The sequence below is a fragment of the Musa acuminata genome, chromosome BXJ2-7, assembly GCF_036884655.1.
Source record: "Musa acuminata AAA Group cultivar baxijiao chromosome BXJ2-7, Cavendish_Baxijiao_AAA, whole genome shotgun sequence".
NCBI lineage: Eukaryota > Viridiplantae > Streptophyta > Magnoliopsida > Zingiberales > Musaceae > Musa > Musa acuminata.
Window position 1 is genome coordinate 30,484,609 of NC_088344.1, and position 15,849 is coordinate 30,500,457.

Genomic DNA, 15,849 nt, shown 5'->3' on the forward strand with positions numbered 1-15,849 from the left:
TGGAATGAATTGGAGAAGAAGACTTTCACTCTTAATGCAAAAGCTATGAATGCCTTATTTTGTGCGCTTGATAAAAATGAGTTCAATCGTGTTTCGATTTGTGAAACCACGTTTGATATTTGGCATACACTCAAAGTGACTCACGAAGGCACAAGTAGAGTGAAAGAGTCAAAAATCAATCTTTTGATATATTCTTTTGAACTTTTCCGAATGAAACCGAGCGAGACTATTGACGACATGTACACCCGTTTCACGGATATCGTCAATGGTCTAAAAGGACTCGGCAAAAGTTTTTCGGATTTTGAGCTCGTAAATAAAATTCTAAGATCCCTTCCTAAGAGTTGGGACCCTAAAGTCACTGCTATTCAAGAGGCTAAAGATTTAAACAACTTCCCTCTTGAAGAACTAATCGGATCATTAATGACCTATGAAATGACTTGCAAGGCTCATGAAGAGCTGATCTTTTTTCAATAGGTGAAGATCAACTATCCTCTTATAGCTCTATTCTATTTTTCACAAGTTTAGGAGATAACCTTTACAATTCTCTCAACCCTCCCTTAAATAAAAATTACACTCAGGGAAGAGGAGGGGAACTCTCAAGGAATTACAACAGCGTTTTCTCACTTAAATCATAAGTTTTTGATTCACTTTTTCGTGCTCTTTTGTGCAGGAAAGAGTGAGGTATTTATAAGCCCCAAATGACTTCAAAATGAAGTAAAAAAGTATCTTATCCTAGGTTTTCGAGGCACTGGCGATACCACCACCTACTCCCTTAACAACTGGTGGTACTACCATTAGTCTGAGCGGTATGATCGCCTGATAGAACCTCAGAGATTGGGCTCTAGCAGTACAAGCACTTATCAGGCGGTACCACCGCTTGAAAATATTAACTTCTGGTGGTACCACCACCCAAACAATACTTGGGAGATCGAGCCTCAAGCGGTTCCACCGCCAAATGTGGCTCTAGGCCACTGAATGGGCTATCTATCCAGCCCAATTCAACCCAAATAGATCTCTAATTGAGTTAGTAAGATTACTCCTAAACTAACTCAAATTGATACCTAACTATGATAATTAAGGCTAAAATAATTATAATACAAGCAATCTTAGTTGTTCGGCATGTCAATTGTTCATATGAACTTTTGATGAACTTCTGGCGAACTCTTAACAAACTCTCAGTGAGCTTTCGGTGCATCTACCGAATCTTCGACGTAATATTCGATCCATTCATTCTCGACGCATTATTCGATTCTTCTAGCTTGATGCTCGATCCTTAACTCCGACTAATGTTCAATTCTTTAATTATTTTACCTTTTTATGATTGTAGTTAGTCATGCATCATTTTTCTTAACACATGAATTAGATCATAAATCAATTGATTTCATCATCAAAATATGAGATTCAATATATATATATATGATTTTTATAAAAATATTCATATACATATGATTATCTTTTCTACAATAATATCTTTAATTTAAAAAAACCAAAAGATCCCTAAAACAATTTTTGGTCAAAATTTTTATCAATTTTTAGAAATTTTAAATTATTGTACTATTTTCATTTGACTCATTTACAATATTTTCAATAGCATTTATAATATTTTTATAGAAGTAGTAAAAATATTATAAACACTATTAAAAAAATATTATAATTGACATCATACTATATCTCTTTCTATTATTATTATTTGTAAATCATTGTGATACCATATATTTAGGCTCGTATTTGATTTGGTTGAGGTTAGATGTTTATTTGGATTGAATATGCTTTATAGTATTTTATTTTGATATTCAAAACATTATAACAAGTAAATTTTTTATTTTTATTTGGATGATGTTGTTCCTAAATTATTATAAATATATATTTGAATCATAATATGATATATCAAATACATTCTATATGTTTTGATTTTATTCGATTTATTTATAATAATTTTAAATAAACTTTACAGTGTTTTTGTTGTTGTGGTCAAAACACTTTAACAAGCCAAAAACACTGTAACATATCAAGATACTTTAATAGATGAATATATATATATATATATATATCCCACCTCTCAAGACGTTTATGTCTTGTCGAATATGTATGTCCATATATTCATTACACATGCATTGGATGTATGTTGAATGTGTCCATATACTCATTACTCGTGCGTTGGAGTTTTGTAGGAGGCCTGAAGTGACATGTATGTCCATATGTTCATTAACATGCATTGGATGTATGTTTAATGTGTCCATATACTCATTACTCATGCATTTTGTAGGAGACGTGAAGTGACATCGGTGACGAAAGATACACTGGAAGTACTCATATTTTTGTGGGGTTTGCGGTTAGAAAGATACACTTTATTTTCCTTGAGAATTTATTGATTGAATTACGATACTATTGTAACATCTTAATCTTTCTTTTCGATGATGTGCAAATGAATTCATAGTAAATGGTGCATACGTCAATACCATCTTTCTTATAATTTAATTTTAATTCATCAAATCTTTCTAAATTTATTATGTTTGCAGAAAATTGTTATTTTTTCTTTAGACTCATCTGATGTAAATTTTGTATCATCAGATGTAAGCGTTGCATACGTCAATACCTATTATGCAGAGAATAGCTTACAATAAATATACGTCAAGATAATCTATTTAGCTTCATCTGATGTAAGTTTTTCTTTAAATTAGTTATATATACATAAGTAAAATATGACCACATATTTTGAGCTTTCATAATAAATTGTCACAAATTGTTTCTTAATTCACTATATACTCCGATATGATAAAAAAAATACATTACAAGAGTTCCTTTTTTTTTTGGGTTTCTATACAATTAAAACAATAAAAAACCTGAACAAACAATTAATAATTTTCTTCATAGTTGACATAAATATGAATACTTGGTTTCACTTAAATAAATTTCTTCTAACTATGTGGGATATGGTGTGGGCATAAACATGAGATCTAAGCTTTAAAAAACAGAAAAGGAAAATTATATATATTATTTCCATAAATTCATGTTCAAAAGCTAAAGAGTCATCAAATGATGAGTATAAGTGAAAGGGGATTTTAGATGCTTAAATTAAATTTGTTTTTTGGTTGATAATGGACAATCTTAATTAATTAATGAGTTTTAATGAGCGATATTCAAATTAGTTAATATATATTATTAGGTAAGTAATAAATCTCAGATTCGAATGCTTATAGTGAATTGAGAGCGAAGCATTTAAATTCACGAACGAATATAATATTTATAGAGATGCATACGTCATAATTAGAATTTGGATGGGTAAATGCGCTCATTCCAAACATTTACGCACAGAACTATTCTTTCCCCAAAAAAGAAAACTATATTACATTTGAAAGGAATGAAAAATGGGGATGCAGCGACGAGTTTACACGCGTCGAGACGCGGAGTTCACAGGGATCGGACGGCTGAAAAGTGTTTTGATTATTATCTATTATCTGTAATTTAGTAAAAATGCTGATTCCTTCCCCTTCACGACGTCGGTCGATTACTTCTCGGAGAAAGCAACGGCGGCCCGACCACTTCGCGGTAGAAAATTAGCCGCCCTCGTCCCCTTCCCTTCTTTCCTTCTCTCCTCCCTCGAGTCCGTCGCTTCTTCTGCATTCGATTTCCTCTGAATCGATCGGATTCGGACCCACACATCCTGCAAGGTACGAGCCGATACACTCTTCGTGTGGGTTGTCTAGTTTCCTTTTCGGAGTCTGGTTTGGTATTTGGTGCAAGTCAAGCCATCATCACTGCGAAATCTCTTTCCTTTCCGCTTCCCCTTCATGATTCATCGTCAAATCAAGGAAAAAATAATCAATGTGATTATACCGACCGAGCTTTTCGCCCTAATTTCTTGGATTTAATTCCTCTTTTTTTTTTTTTTATCTATTTCGTCGTGTTGTATGCCTATCTCGTCTTACGTTTAATTTGTTTTCGGTAAGTAGTAGATCTATCCCAAACTCTGAAAAATCTGGAGATATTAGGACTTTTTGAGCTCAAGACATAGATGTGCACTCTCTTGATGACCGGGAATATGCTGATCTTTCTTCATGTCCTGCATGAATCTTATAAACGTTGCTCCAATCTTTGGGCAAACATTTTTCCTAGATTTATTTATGACTAGCAGGACTCTAATGATGGCTCATGAAGCCTCACAAACATTTGGGACGATGGCTAGTAATTGCGGTTCTACTTCTGGATTTTGATGATTAGCAGAGTTTGAGATATCTAGCATGTTGGTTTCTTCTTTCAAGATTTGGGTTTCTGTAGCCGTTGTACTGACAGAAATTGGAAGAATTGATCTAAGTGAATGGGAACTCTGGTTTCACTGATTCTCTTTGACCTATTCTGCATGTGTCAAATTTTGATTAAATAAAGACTATATGGAAATTGATAGAGTTATCAAACTCGTGTTTCAGGGTGTCGACCGAGCTATTTGTTCATCCACAAGCATCTAACAACTTAGCAATCTTTTCTCCTGCATTGTTTTCTGCATCAGTTGTGTTACATTTGAATCAATGATTGCTGGAGAGGATGATCCAGTTGGCATGCATATCGGTGCACTAAAGGATAGTGTAGGTTCACAATTGTATTATGATTATCAATTAAGATATATAAAATTCAACAAGCATGCAAGTATGTCAACTAGCATTACACAATAAGCTGCTGCATCATTATGAATCCATCTGCCTGGATCAGGTATGGGAAGTCGTCATGTAATCTTAGAGATGAGCTAGTTGATATTCTGGTGACATAACTACTGCAAGCTACTTGCGTCCAATTGAAGTCGCACATGGAGGTTTTTCTAGGCTTGGGAAGAGTTTAAGAATATAGGGGCAAATCAAGTTGGATAAAGGTTACAACGTGAGGTACAAACAGTGTTTTAAAGAGCTAAACCAGAAACACTTGGAAGGATTGAAGTGTTTGTTCTTTATCAGTCTTTTTAATTAGTTTAGTTTTTTTTATATTTGCAACGTCTGTTGATGTCTGTAAGATAAATCATCAGAACAGAAGTTTGACCCCCTCCTTTTCATTCTTTTTCTTTACATTCTCCGGCAGACAGGAAACTGGATCTTGTGATGTTATGTCTGCACACCTTTTAAGCCAAAAATAAGTGGTTTGGCTTGTTTGTAGAGGGATGAAATTGGGGACTCTAAATGGACTGAGAGGTAAACGTCTTTCGCTCACTCTCATCATCATCTTCACAACGCTTCTTATATGGGGATGGGAGAGAACACCGCACCAAGATACTTTCCACCCACAACATGAGCAGGATTTGTATCCTCAAGGTCTGTTATGTTCTTTTATTATACGTCAATATTCATTTCTTTAATTCTTTTGCTAATAATGGTGTTCTATCTTTCCTCACCATCTAGTTCTCTGGTTTTTTATTAATTCCAGTTGCTCGCATTAAGTATATCCATCAGCTTCCATCAGAAGAGGAAGATTTTCCAGATGCTGACACAATTGGAAATCGGACGAATGGAACAGTATCGCAAGTTCTCAGTGATAAGCCAGTAGGTTCTCCAACAGCAAGTAAAACAACAGAAGTGGATGAAGGCCTTCGAGCAATAACTGTAGAGAATAACGGTAGTCTTTTGCTCTTGATGATATTTCATATTGCAGTTGTTCCAATTTCCTAGAGTCAATTTTCTGATTCTCAAATGATACGTATATGTGATAAGTTGCATGAACTCTTTCATTTTTAATTCCTTGTAAAATTTGTGTTTCCTCATCATTTAATATGTGATAACCTTTAATCTTTCTGCATTCGATAAACTAGATAGCAATTTTTGTGCTAATCATCTATCTGACTAGATTTCAGAAGATGTTTGAAGTTTATTAATTCATCATCCACAATGTTCTGATCTCTTGATTATGTTAGCTTGTAACTATGCAAAAGGGAAATGGGTTTCACACGAGAGAAGACCGTTGTATTCTGGGTTTGGATGTAAACAGTGGCTATCTGAACCTTGGGCTTGTAGATTGACTCAGCGGAAAGATTTCTCCTATGAAAAATTCAGATGGCAGCCAGAAAGCTGTGATATGCCCGAGTTTGAGGGTTCCAAATTCTTGAGAAGGTGCAGTTACTTTTTCTTTTGTTGTCGTCCTTTATTTGATGCATGTTTGGTGGTCTCATTGATGTTCGTGTCTTCTAGGACCAAAGTAACATTTATGCATTCTAGAATACGAGGAACTATTGTTTTTTTTGCTTTCTAAATGTTTAAATGTCTTTTAGGATGCAGGACAAAACCATTGCCTTTGTAGGGGATTCCTTGGGAAGACAGCAGTTCCAATCACTTATGTGTATGGTGTCTGGTGGCGAACAAAGATCCGATGTGGAAGATGTTGGGCTACAGTATGGTTTTGTCACAGGCCCTGATGCTGCACGACCAAATGGTTGGGCTTATCGGTTCCCAAGCACCAATACCACCATCTTGTACTACTGGTCTGCAACCCTCTGTGATGTGGAATCTCTGAATGTATCAGATCCAGCTACTAATTATGCCATGCACCTTGATCGGCCAACATCATTTTTAAGCCAAAATCTTCATAGATTTGATGTTCTGATTCTTAACACTGGCCACCACTGGAACAGAGGGAAGCTAAATGCTAATAGGTGGGAAATGTATGTTAATGGAGCACCCAACACTGACAAGAAGCTTGCACCCATGGGAAGTGCCAAAGATTTTGCTGTTCATAGTGTCGTCAAGTGGTTAGACGGCCAGCTGCCACTGCATCCACGGCTGAAAGCATTTTATAGGTCAATTTCTCCCAGGCATTTCTTTAATGGAGAGTGGAACTCTGGAGGTACTTGTGATAATACCAAACCACTGGCAGGTGGGAGTGTTGTTTCACAGGATGCTGCTGTTGATGTAGCTGCTGTAAGTGCTGTGAATGGCACGAGTGTTGAGCTTTTGGATATCACTGCTTTATCCCAACTGAGGGATGAGGGGCATATCTCCAAGTACAGTATTAAAGGCACACAAGGTGTTCAGGATTGCTTGCATTGGTGCCTGCCAGGTATTCCTGATACATGGAATGAGATCTTAGCCGCTCAGCTCTAAGCTATCATCATCTGAGTGGAAAAATTAAAAAATGTGTAGCCATTCTTTCTAATGTTTTGTAAGGCTATGTTTAAGGAAATCAATTGGACCTCTCTGAGGTAGATAATGGCATGGGAGAGAGAGAGAGAGAGAGAGAGAGAGATATCATTTAGTATGGAGATGATTTTGTTGCCAATGTAACATTCTCTGTTTTCTTTGTTACACATTAAATGACTGAGTTTTCTTTAGAGATGTTCAAAAGGAATCATAATGCCCTGAGAAATACATAAAACTATGAAATCATTTTGACAGGAGAACTATTTAATCAAAGCTAGTATTTATTTCTAGCTACTGGTTTATTCGCTCATATAACCTAGTGAAATTTATTGGCATTTGTGCAAGCTCAAGACATTAGATTAGATTCTGTGGCCTATTTTAAGATCAATTTTATCTGATGATAGGTCATTACAATCATATGTTTCATAGAAATGAAAATAAATTTATGTGGTTCATTATTTCATTTTAAATGTTCATATTTAGTTGTCTACAACAACAATAAACTCCTAACTTGAATAATAACAACAATGAAATGGAGGGAGTTTGATGCTCCAAGAAATTGATATTATATATCGAGTTCTCGATACATTAAGGAAGCTTAAATGGTACTGATTAGGGAAAATTCTCATGATGTTCATCCTCTTTAACCGAGGAAAAGAATAAAGAACATCAAATGGTATGTTCCTCTCCTACTATCATGGATCACTCGTAAGCAACAGCAATCCAAATTCCAGCAGCCATAGCCCATGTACCACTGCTGAAGCCACTGCCACCGCTGCAGTCGTCGTCGTTGCCGCTAAAACATCCAGGGTGGACAGTCTTCGTCACTCCTCTTTGGAGCACGAAGCTGCTGTTTGTCGTCCCGTTGCTAAACAGAACGCACCAGAAGTAGGGAGCTTCACCATCAGTGCCACTCACAGCAACTCCTACTTCAGTGTGGTTCTTGTCATACAGTATCTGCAGGCTCCTACCATTTTCAATCAAGATATCGAAGGCCGCTTCGGGAGAGACATAGGTGCTCTCGCAGGCAAGTAGCCGACCGGTGATCGGAGCAAGGGTTGGTGCCTCGACACCACAAATGGGAGCAAATGTGTCGACAAAACTAGTGTCAGGTGGCTTCTTGTTGTCGCCAACCTCACCACACTGACCCTGGTAGGCTTTGATGTATTGCAAGGCTAAGCAATCAAGGCCTGCATTGTCAAATAGTGCATGTGATTTGTGGGATGTTCTGTCGCTGTTGATCACTGCCACAATCTGGTCTTGCAGGATTATCTGTAAAAACAAGGAAATTTGGGGCAAGAAAGATGCTTATAGAGCTGTTCATGAGGAAAATTAGGGAGAAAACAAGTACAATATGAACAATTATGTGGAATGACAAAACTTAAAGAAGCTTCTTTCAATCATATTTCAGCTAATAGTATAAACAAACTGAGAAGCTGAGAGAATGGTTGCCTACTATTCAATGTTACAGTAAAGGGAAGGTAAACTCTAAGAGAAAATTGAGGCAGAAAGAAAATTAAAGGGAGAAGAGAGTGATGGAAAAAGGACAGGTAGGAAATATACTGGTTGTCATTATATAACTAGTATTTAGAAGTTAAGAGTGAAGAGCTAAACTCATCAATCCATGTAACAGTTTCTCTGGATCCTAATTCCACTACAAAATATGCACCAGATAATGATGACAACAATTAAATACCTTCTTGAACCTATCCTACTTTCCGGCAGATAATTATCATTTTCATGATGGTTGACCCCTCTTTCCAAGATGATTAGAAGACTTTTGAGCCTTCTCAAGCTCCCTTTAAGTTTGCATTTGATGGCATGTAAGCCAATGCTCTAGCTTGGATGATCATGATTAATGAAGACAGTATGAGTTATCCTTTGCCACAATAATGACTAAAGAGTCATCAAGTATTAACTGGCCGATTTGAAGTGCTTTGATTCTGAGATTGACAATTAATCTTCATGTAATGCACAAGTTGGATGATAAATTTGAGTTCCCTCTATGAGAATAAATTGCTATAATCCACTAGCTTTTTTATCTAATACTTTGAAGATCTATCAGGATCTTCTATTCTTATAGAAGCATATTCTTATAGAAGGACTCACTCCATAAATCATACTTTTTTATGATTAAGCTGTTTAATCCTATCCAACAAGCTTTATAGTCATCTCTTTCTCGCATTTGATCTATCGTCGGAAGAACCAAAATAAAGGTACAGATTCTTAAAGTTCTAATAACAATTGATTACGTTCTTAAATATTCCAAAGAGAGTTAATTCATAACCGATTCGAGCTACCATTCGAGTCCCGAGAATATTCTGTATAAGAAGCATTTCGATAATTAATCTGAGCAACTTCTTCGACTCCTATCCCTATGGGCAGGAGGGTGTCGGGATGTCCGAGTCTTTTTACTCTTATGAGTCTTACGTGGCATTAGCATCACAGACAGTGGGTAACTAATTATATATTTCCTATCCTTTCTAACATAAGATTCGTTACTAAGAGAATCTAAATCGATTACGTTGCTGGAAATTACAAACAAAGATAAGTAAGCATCTGATTCAGCAGCAAAGCAACAAGAGAACACAAGATGAACAAGAAAGTACAATATAGCCAAAATCCTCAAACCAATTAGCATCACCAAGCAATCTGCTTCACGTACAGAAACGTGAACATCGTCAAATGGCACGCAACTAAATGAAGGAAAGAAACACCATCATAGCAAAAAAAAAAAAAAATGGAAAGAAACGCAAATAGGAGGACGGACTCCTGAATCAGACAATGCAGCACTGACTCCACAGATCCCAGCAGAAATGGAGCTCCCTTCCACAGTGAGGAAGAGCTCCTTACTGAGATCTAAGAAGAAGAGAGCGAGCGAAGATAGAGAGGAAGCACTTACTCTTACTGTCAGTGGCTGAAGTGAGAGACAAGAGGAGGAATAGGAAAGCAGCGAGAAGGCAGGCGGAGATCTCCATTGTCTGATCTTTGGATTTTTTTTTTTTTTTTCCTTTGGTTGTACGTAAATGAAGTTAAATGACTTAAATGCATTATGATATTGCTGGAAGACTGGATTTTGTTTAATAAGGATAAATGAAGTTAATTATGTATTATCTTTTGTAATTAATTATTTTTAGTATTTTGATCTTTATATTTTCAAAAATTACATTGAGATTATTTCTATACTCAATAAAGAGAGACATTTAATTTGTTAATTCAACAAAACCTTTCTCTTTCTTGATTTTAAATTTTATAAAATTATTTTTTAAATTCTGTATAAGAATCTGTATTTAATATTTAAAAATATGGAGATCAGGATGTTAAAAGCGACTAATTACATAAGATAATATATAATTAGTTTAGATAAATGATTAGTTTTACTAAATAAATTTTCGATAATTATTTTGAAGGTAGTCATACTTACTAAACGAACTTGAAAAATATTAGTGACTAAAAAAAGATATATTCAGTGAGACTCTCTCATTAATATAATATATTGAGAGAAAATCGACATACATAATTATATTTTTAAATATTTAAAGATATTATTGATGACTAAGATTTAAAAGTTTCATTCTTTTCTTTTTTGTTTTATTCTTCTTATATTATGTTTTTTAACTACTGGATAGAAAATTTGCCAAACTCGAGCAATTTTTCTTCTGATATATTTCAGCATCTCCTGGTTGGTGGTCCATTAGGTTTTCTCTCTCTCTCTCTCTCTCTCTCTCTCTGTTGAAGAGACTGACTAGTAAATAATCCAACCACACACTAACCTAACCTGTAATGGAACTGCTGCAATTGGGGCTTTCAGATGGGAGATATTGTTGTCGGGGCATCAGTGGTGATCACTGCCACTCTGATGACACTGCTTTTGATTCCCAAAGATGTATCCGCAAAGATGAACAGAAAGCATGATATACTACTGACTAGAATTTTGGATTGTAGCCACTGGCGTTGTCAGAGTTGGCTACAGGCTAAAGCTGCAGATATCTCACACAAAATAGTCATGCCACATTCACAGAAAAAAGGATTTGATGGCTTCATCAATTATATTCCACTTTTCAGATATTACATATATTTTCTAAAGTTTTTAAGTTTTATTGACGAAAGAAAGAATTCAATCCCCATTCATTCATGTCCACGTTAGATACATATGGAGGAAAAGAATCCCTTCTTTTCGAGATAGTAGCCAACCTTTCTTATTTTCGGAGTACATGTGTTGTTAGATATAAGATGAAAAGTATACTTAACAATATTCATAATTCTTCCAAGGAAAAAATAATTATTATCTTCCAATGATATCAATCATCATCTTAGAGCTCGATTCAACGTGGACACAAAAGTAAGATCAATAACATTTACTCAACAATCTGCAACGTCATTTACCGATGCATCGTAGTAGAAGCGATATTACCTGTAGCTCATTAAAACACAGACAAAGATCTTATCCCGATTCTTAACCGACATGTCATGATTATTAATAAAATAAAAAGAAATCAAAGGCTTGATAAGAATGTTCAGTGCATCTGTCACATACCAACATCACCATCCTTTCAAATTTAATATAGACAAAACATCCAACACTAGCAGTTCATCAAACACCAGTTTGAAGAAATGGTAGCATAATAAAGGATTCTTGCTGATGGCTTCTACTGGTAAAGCCTGAAGATTGATTGTTTCATCCAGCAGAAGCCACCAAACACATGCTTCTCTGGGATGTAAACCATCACATATTATTGAATCACCTTTGATAACAAAGAAATTAAGCTACTTAGCAAAATTCAGAATTGCAAGAAACATCATTCCACGTTATTAAGCATTTCCGAGAAACTGGATTTCTTGATTTCAGCAGGTCAGTCAGTAGATGACATTTGCTTGCGACAGAATGTTGGATTTAACAATTTGTAAGCTGTTTTGAGTTAGTTCATGCAATTTACTTCCACTATCATAGGTTGAGCAATCTAGCAAATGCTTCAATCAGAAAAGGGCTCCCCCCGTTGCACCAAATGTGTAAAGCAGGTTTTCATAAACTAGTCTTGAAAACGTCTGATCTCATTTGCTCTTCCGATCCCCATTGTAATCATCAATCAGTTTCTCAACATCCTTCCAGAAGAGACCTTCAACAAGGACACCATCCTTGGTGAACCTGAAAGAGAGGCGGAAACAGGTGAATCATGAAGCTAACATGCCAAACAAGCTCACAAACAAAGAGCTGGATCAGTTTTCTCAAAAACAAAATCCGACAAGACGACTTAAGAAAAGAACATTGGGTCCTCTGCCCACATCCGCAATTATTTCTTATCGAAGGGGCTAATGATACAATATTGGAAAAACCATATCCAAATCCATTTACAATAAGCAGATAAAATTTTGGTTATGCATGTGCAACTAAAGAATACCGTCTCTGCAACAACATTTAATCTGATGCGATAACAGTCAGATAAATAACAGATATGGCTTTGAATTGAATTTAGGAAAATGTAAATGTGAATATTTCATGAAGTGAGGATGTGGCTAACAAATAGTCAAAAAGTAACTGAAATCCACCGAACTTATTTCTCGAATGATTACACTTGTACAAATGCAAAAAGTAAAACAATTAAAAAAAAAGGCAATATTCATACATAGAAAATCAACAATATAAATTTTTTTTATTTAAACACCAGAACATACACCTGGATATTCAGATGTGGGTGGAATTAGAACTATATTCATTGTCTCATTTGTATATGACTATATGATACACATGTATTCATGTAAACCATTTACAACTGCACCAGGATACAAAGTGGATTTGGATAAATAATTGTGTTATCCAATTTTGCTACTAAAAAGAACTCACTTGACTGATGACTACTATGTTCAATAAAAGTCAAATGATTGGTTGACAGAAGCTCAGGTAGGAATTTAATATGAAGGTGACAAAAAGCTGTGATAAGATTGTTTTATCACAGCAGTTATCTGCAGCAAATCTTAGAACAGATGCAACTATAACAATATCCATAATTGCCTTCATCATTATGGTTTTTAAAAAATATACTATATCCAGGAAAAACTATGCCAAGAATTCAGCAAGTTATTCTAAATCCTTGGTCATAAATCCCTTAATTTCCACGAAAAACATGTTACATCATCACAGAACGATAAATAAATTAAGCTAACATCAATTATCAATTTTGTTGCTGATTCAAATCTTAATTTCTTGATGGCCCTCGGTCATTTCATTTAACACACATTTGATCAACATGAATCAAGAAATCACACTGAAAGAGATGTTTGTATCAAATAACAAAGATAGCACAAAAACAAAACTAACCATTTTGTGACACTCTTTGTCAGAACAACTGGCTTATTAGCAGAAATGGACTTTGGATCTGCACTGGCTATTGTAAGAGTGTACATATCAGAGAACCTTGGCAACTTCGAAGACACAACCAATCCAGTACTATTGAAAGATCCCTGTTTCCATGATAAAAATGAGTATGAGCTCAAATATGTATCACGAGGGTGAAAATTATTTAGTTTGAATGCCTGAAACTCATCACCCCTAAAACAACCAAATAAGCTATATAATAATGTATTTTTTTTCAAATGAGAAGCAAAATGATTTACCATCTGACCACGATTACCATGACGCAAACAATTATCTCTCAACAACAAATAATTCTTGGCATACTCATTATTTGAATGATTCTTTCTGTTAGGCACTATGACGTTAGTTCATCAAACACCTGATGAATGTTGAGCCAACTTATAATTGACTCAAATTCTTTGAGAATTAAATGGTAAGACACCATCACTGTAGTTGCTTTTGTGTGTACCAATTATCAACAAATTAAAAGTTCGGTTTTCTGTTCTTAATTACTACAATCATCTGAACATCTTCCAAAATCAGTGATTTCATCATATTTATCGATTTTAGATTATACTCCCTATTCTTGAAGGCAAAAATGGAAGAACCAGTAAATTTTGGCAAAAGAAAAAAGAAAGATCATATTCAGACATAAAAAGTACATAATCCAAAAGAAAAGTGATTACTAAAGCATGCTTCAAGATGTGATGGCTCTGCAGGTAGTATAAGCTGTGCCTCTAGTTGTCATGACAAGGATGAGAAAAGAAGAAAAAGGAACCGTCTCTAAATATCATTATCATTACTGTTGCTGAGGAATTTCAGGAGAAGCGAAAGGGGATAAAAAAAAATTTTGATCCACAACTAACTCACACAAAAATTAATGCCTAAGCAACTAAGAGGTAGCCTGGGACTTTTGTAGGAGATTAATAGATGTTTTATCCATTTTTGAGTTAGCTAATAGATAATTATTGTGAGAGTTTCTTTATTACCTTTTAAACATTAGAATCACAATGCACCTAAAGTCTTGTAAGTGACATTGACATTCAAAATGTACTTTCATGATAAATATCAGTTTGCAGAACCATCAGACACAAAATGTTTTCGACACATGTTCAATGTGTACATGTGTTGACATCTCCAACAAGGATATGATGACCATGATATTGTGCTCTTACTTCTTTGGAGACCACAGAGTCACCATTGGCATGAACTGAATCAAAAAATTGGTGGTGAAAGAAGACACAACGAAAATGCTACATAAGTTGAATACTTTATTAGAATTAACATATGAAGGCTCGTGTTATTGTTCAAAACTGGTGAGGTAACAGTAAATAGAGCTGCTTGAAAGCAATAGATTCATAAAGCTGCCCAAAAATGGTTGGGATCTTAAGCTTCTTGTTAGTGTGATCATCGTAGATCGAGGCTCCTCCTCCTCCTCCTCACATTCCCATCTTTCTAGGCCTCATCCTCATCTTCCTTCTCTTAACCACCATCTTTTAACTTGTTTCAATTGGTCGTTTTCATTAGAAAACCAACTAATTTCTTGCCATACAAGTACATGAAAGAAAAGAAACAGAAGTTGTGGCATATCATCCCTTCACATTAACACCAACATCTACAACACGACCATTATTAACGAGGTAAAAACATCGAAAATCACTACACTGATTCAAGAAAAGGGAACTCACAGCCGGAGGATAAGTAAAAAGGATAGCGTTCTTCTCCTTCGTGTAGCTGATGAACTGCAACAGCCCGTTAAATACCACATACTTGCCCACGTCAAAGATAAAACAATCTCATCAAAAGAACCAACCAAAAGTTCCAGCTTTTTTAGGGGGAAGCAAAAATAACAAAGATTCCAACTTTAAACAACAAAATGGAAAGAAGGATATAATCCGATGCAAACAATAAGGAAATCCCTGTTCTCGGGGAACTTCTTGGGGTAGAACTGCGCAAGGAGCGCGATGGCGATGATGATGGATCCGATCAGCAACCTCACGTTGCTCAACCTGGAGTCCTCCGCGTACCCCCGACTCTTGACGACCTGAATCCAAAGAAACTGATTCCATCTAAGAAACCCTAGAGACCGAGAGATCTCGGCAAACGAGAAATTCGAGAGATCGAGAGATCGAAAGAGGAAGCGAAACATGGGTCCGGATTTCGACCTCGGTGACGGATTCGTCGAGGAGATGCTTGATGGAGTGGTGATCGAGGAGGTTCGTCTTCTTGGAGTTCTTCGCCGCGCTGCTGCTCGCCATTTTCTGGTGATCTTTGTTCTCTCTCCGTTAGGGTTCGGCGCGGTGTTTGGGGTCTTGCGGTTTGGTTTTCTCTCAGTGAGCGCTTCCGAAACGAACCGTTCGCGGACTCGCCCCCAAGCGTTTCTAC

The 15,849-nt window shown here is 35.8% G+C and overlaps 2 protein-coding genes and 1 pseudogene across 5 annotated transcripts; 1 reads left to right on the plus strand and 2 right to left on the minus strand.

Moving 5' to 3' along the window:
- Positions 1-3,483: 3,483 nt before the first annotated feature.
- Positions 3,484-7,303, plus strand: LOC103992175 (protein trichome birefringence-like 16). Of its 4 annotated transcripts, XM_018828419.2 has the most exons (6): positions 3,484-3,671; positions 4,708-4,877; positions 5,068-5,297; positions 5,410-5,598; positions 5,894-6,089; positions 6,248-7,303. In XM_018828419.2, the coding sequence occupies exons 3-6, from the start codon at positions 5,147-5,149 to the stop codon at positions 7,074-7,076; spliced, it is 1,365 nt and encodes a 454-aa protein (XP_018683964.2). In that variant the 5' UTR covers positions 3,484-3,671; positions 4,708-4,877; positions 5,068-5,146; the 3' UTR covers positions 7,077-7,303. The 4 variants fall into 4 exon arrangements, with proteins under 4 accessions (XP_018683964.2, XP_009410056.2, XP_018683963.2 ...); XM_009411781.3 differs by lacking the exon at positions 4,708-4,877; XM_018828418.2 differs by lacking the exon at positions 4,708-4,877 and having other exon boundaries at positions 5,072-5,297.
- A 511-nt stretch (positions 7,304-7,814) lies between these two features.
- On the minus strand, positions 7,815-10,090 carry LOC103992253 (uncharacterized; annotated as a pseudogene).
- Positions 10,091-11,931: 1,841 nt separating this feature from the next.
- LOC135617543 (signal peptidase complex subunit 2-like) lies at positions 11,932-15,845 on the minus strand. The gene is made up of 5 exons (XM_065117884.1): positions 15,630-15,845; positions 15,357-15,508; positions 15,153-15,234; positions 13,429-13,571; positions 11,932-12,258 (listed from the first exon to the last, which is right to left on the minus strand). The coding sequence occupies exons 1-5, from the start codon at positions 15,720-15,722 to the stop codon at positions 12,165-12,167; spliced, it is 564 nt and encodes a 187-aa protein (XP_064973956.1). The 5' UTR covers positions 15,723-15,845; the 3' UTR covers positions 11,932-12,164.
- Positions 15,846-15,849: the final 4 nt, after the last annotated feature.

Excerpts from the sequence above, each read along its gene's own strand:
- LOC103992175 (XM_018828419.2), top strand. The coding sequence starts at position 5,147 with ATGAAATTGGGGACTCTAAATGGACTGAGAGGTAAACGTCTTTCGCTC. Across the intron at positions 5,298-5,409 it reads GCAGGATTTGTATCCTCAAG|TTGCTCGCATTAAGTATATC; the intron begins GTCTGTTATGTT and ends TATTAATTCCAG. Across the intron at positions 5,599-5,893 it reads AATAACTGTAGAGAATAACG|CTTGTAACTATGCAAAAGGG; the intron begins GTAGTCTTTTGC and ends TGATTATGTTAG.
- LOC135617543 (XM_065117884.1), bottom strand. The coding sequence starts at position 15,722 with ATGGCGAGCAGCAGCGCGGCGAAGAACTCCAAGAAGACGAACCTCCTC. Across the intron at positions 15,509-15,629 it reads TCGACGAATCCGTCACCGAG|GTCGTCAAGAGTCGGGGGTA; the intron begins GTCGAAATCCGG and ends CTTTGGATTCAG. Across the intron at positions 15,235-15,356 it reads CTTATTGTTTGCATCGGATT|GTATGTGGTATTTAACGGGC; the intron begins ATATCCTTCTTT and ends TGACGTGGGCAA.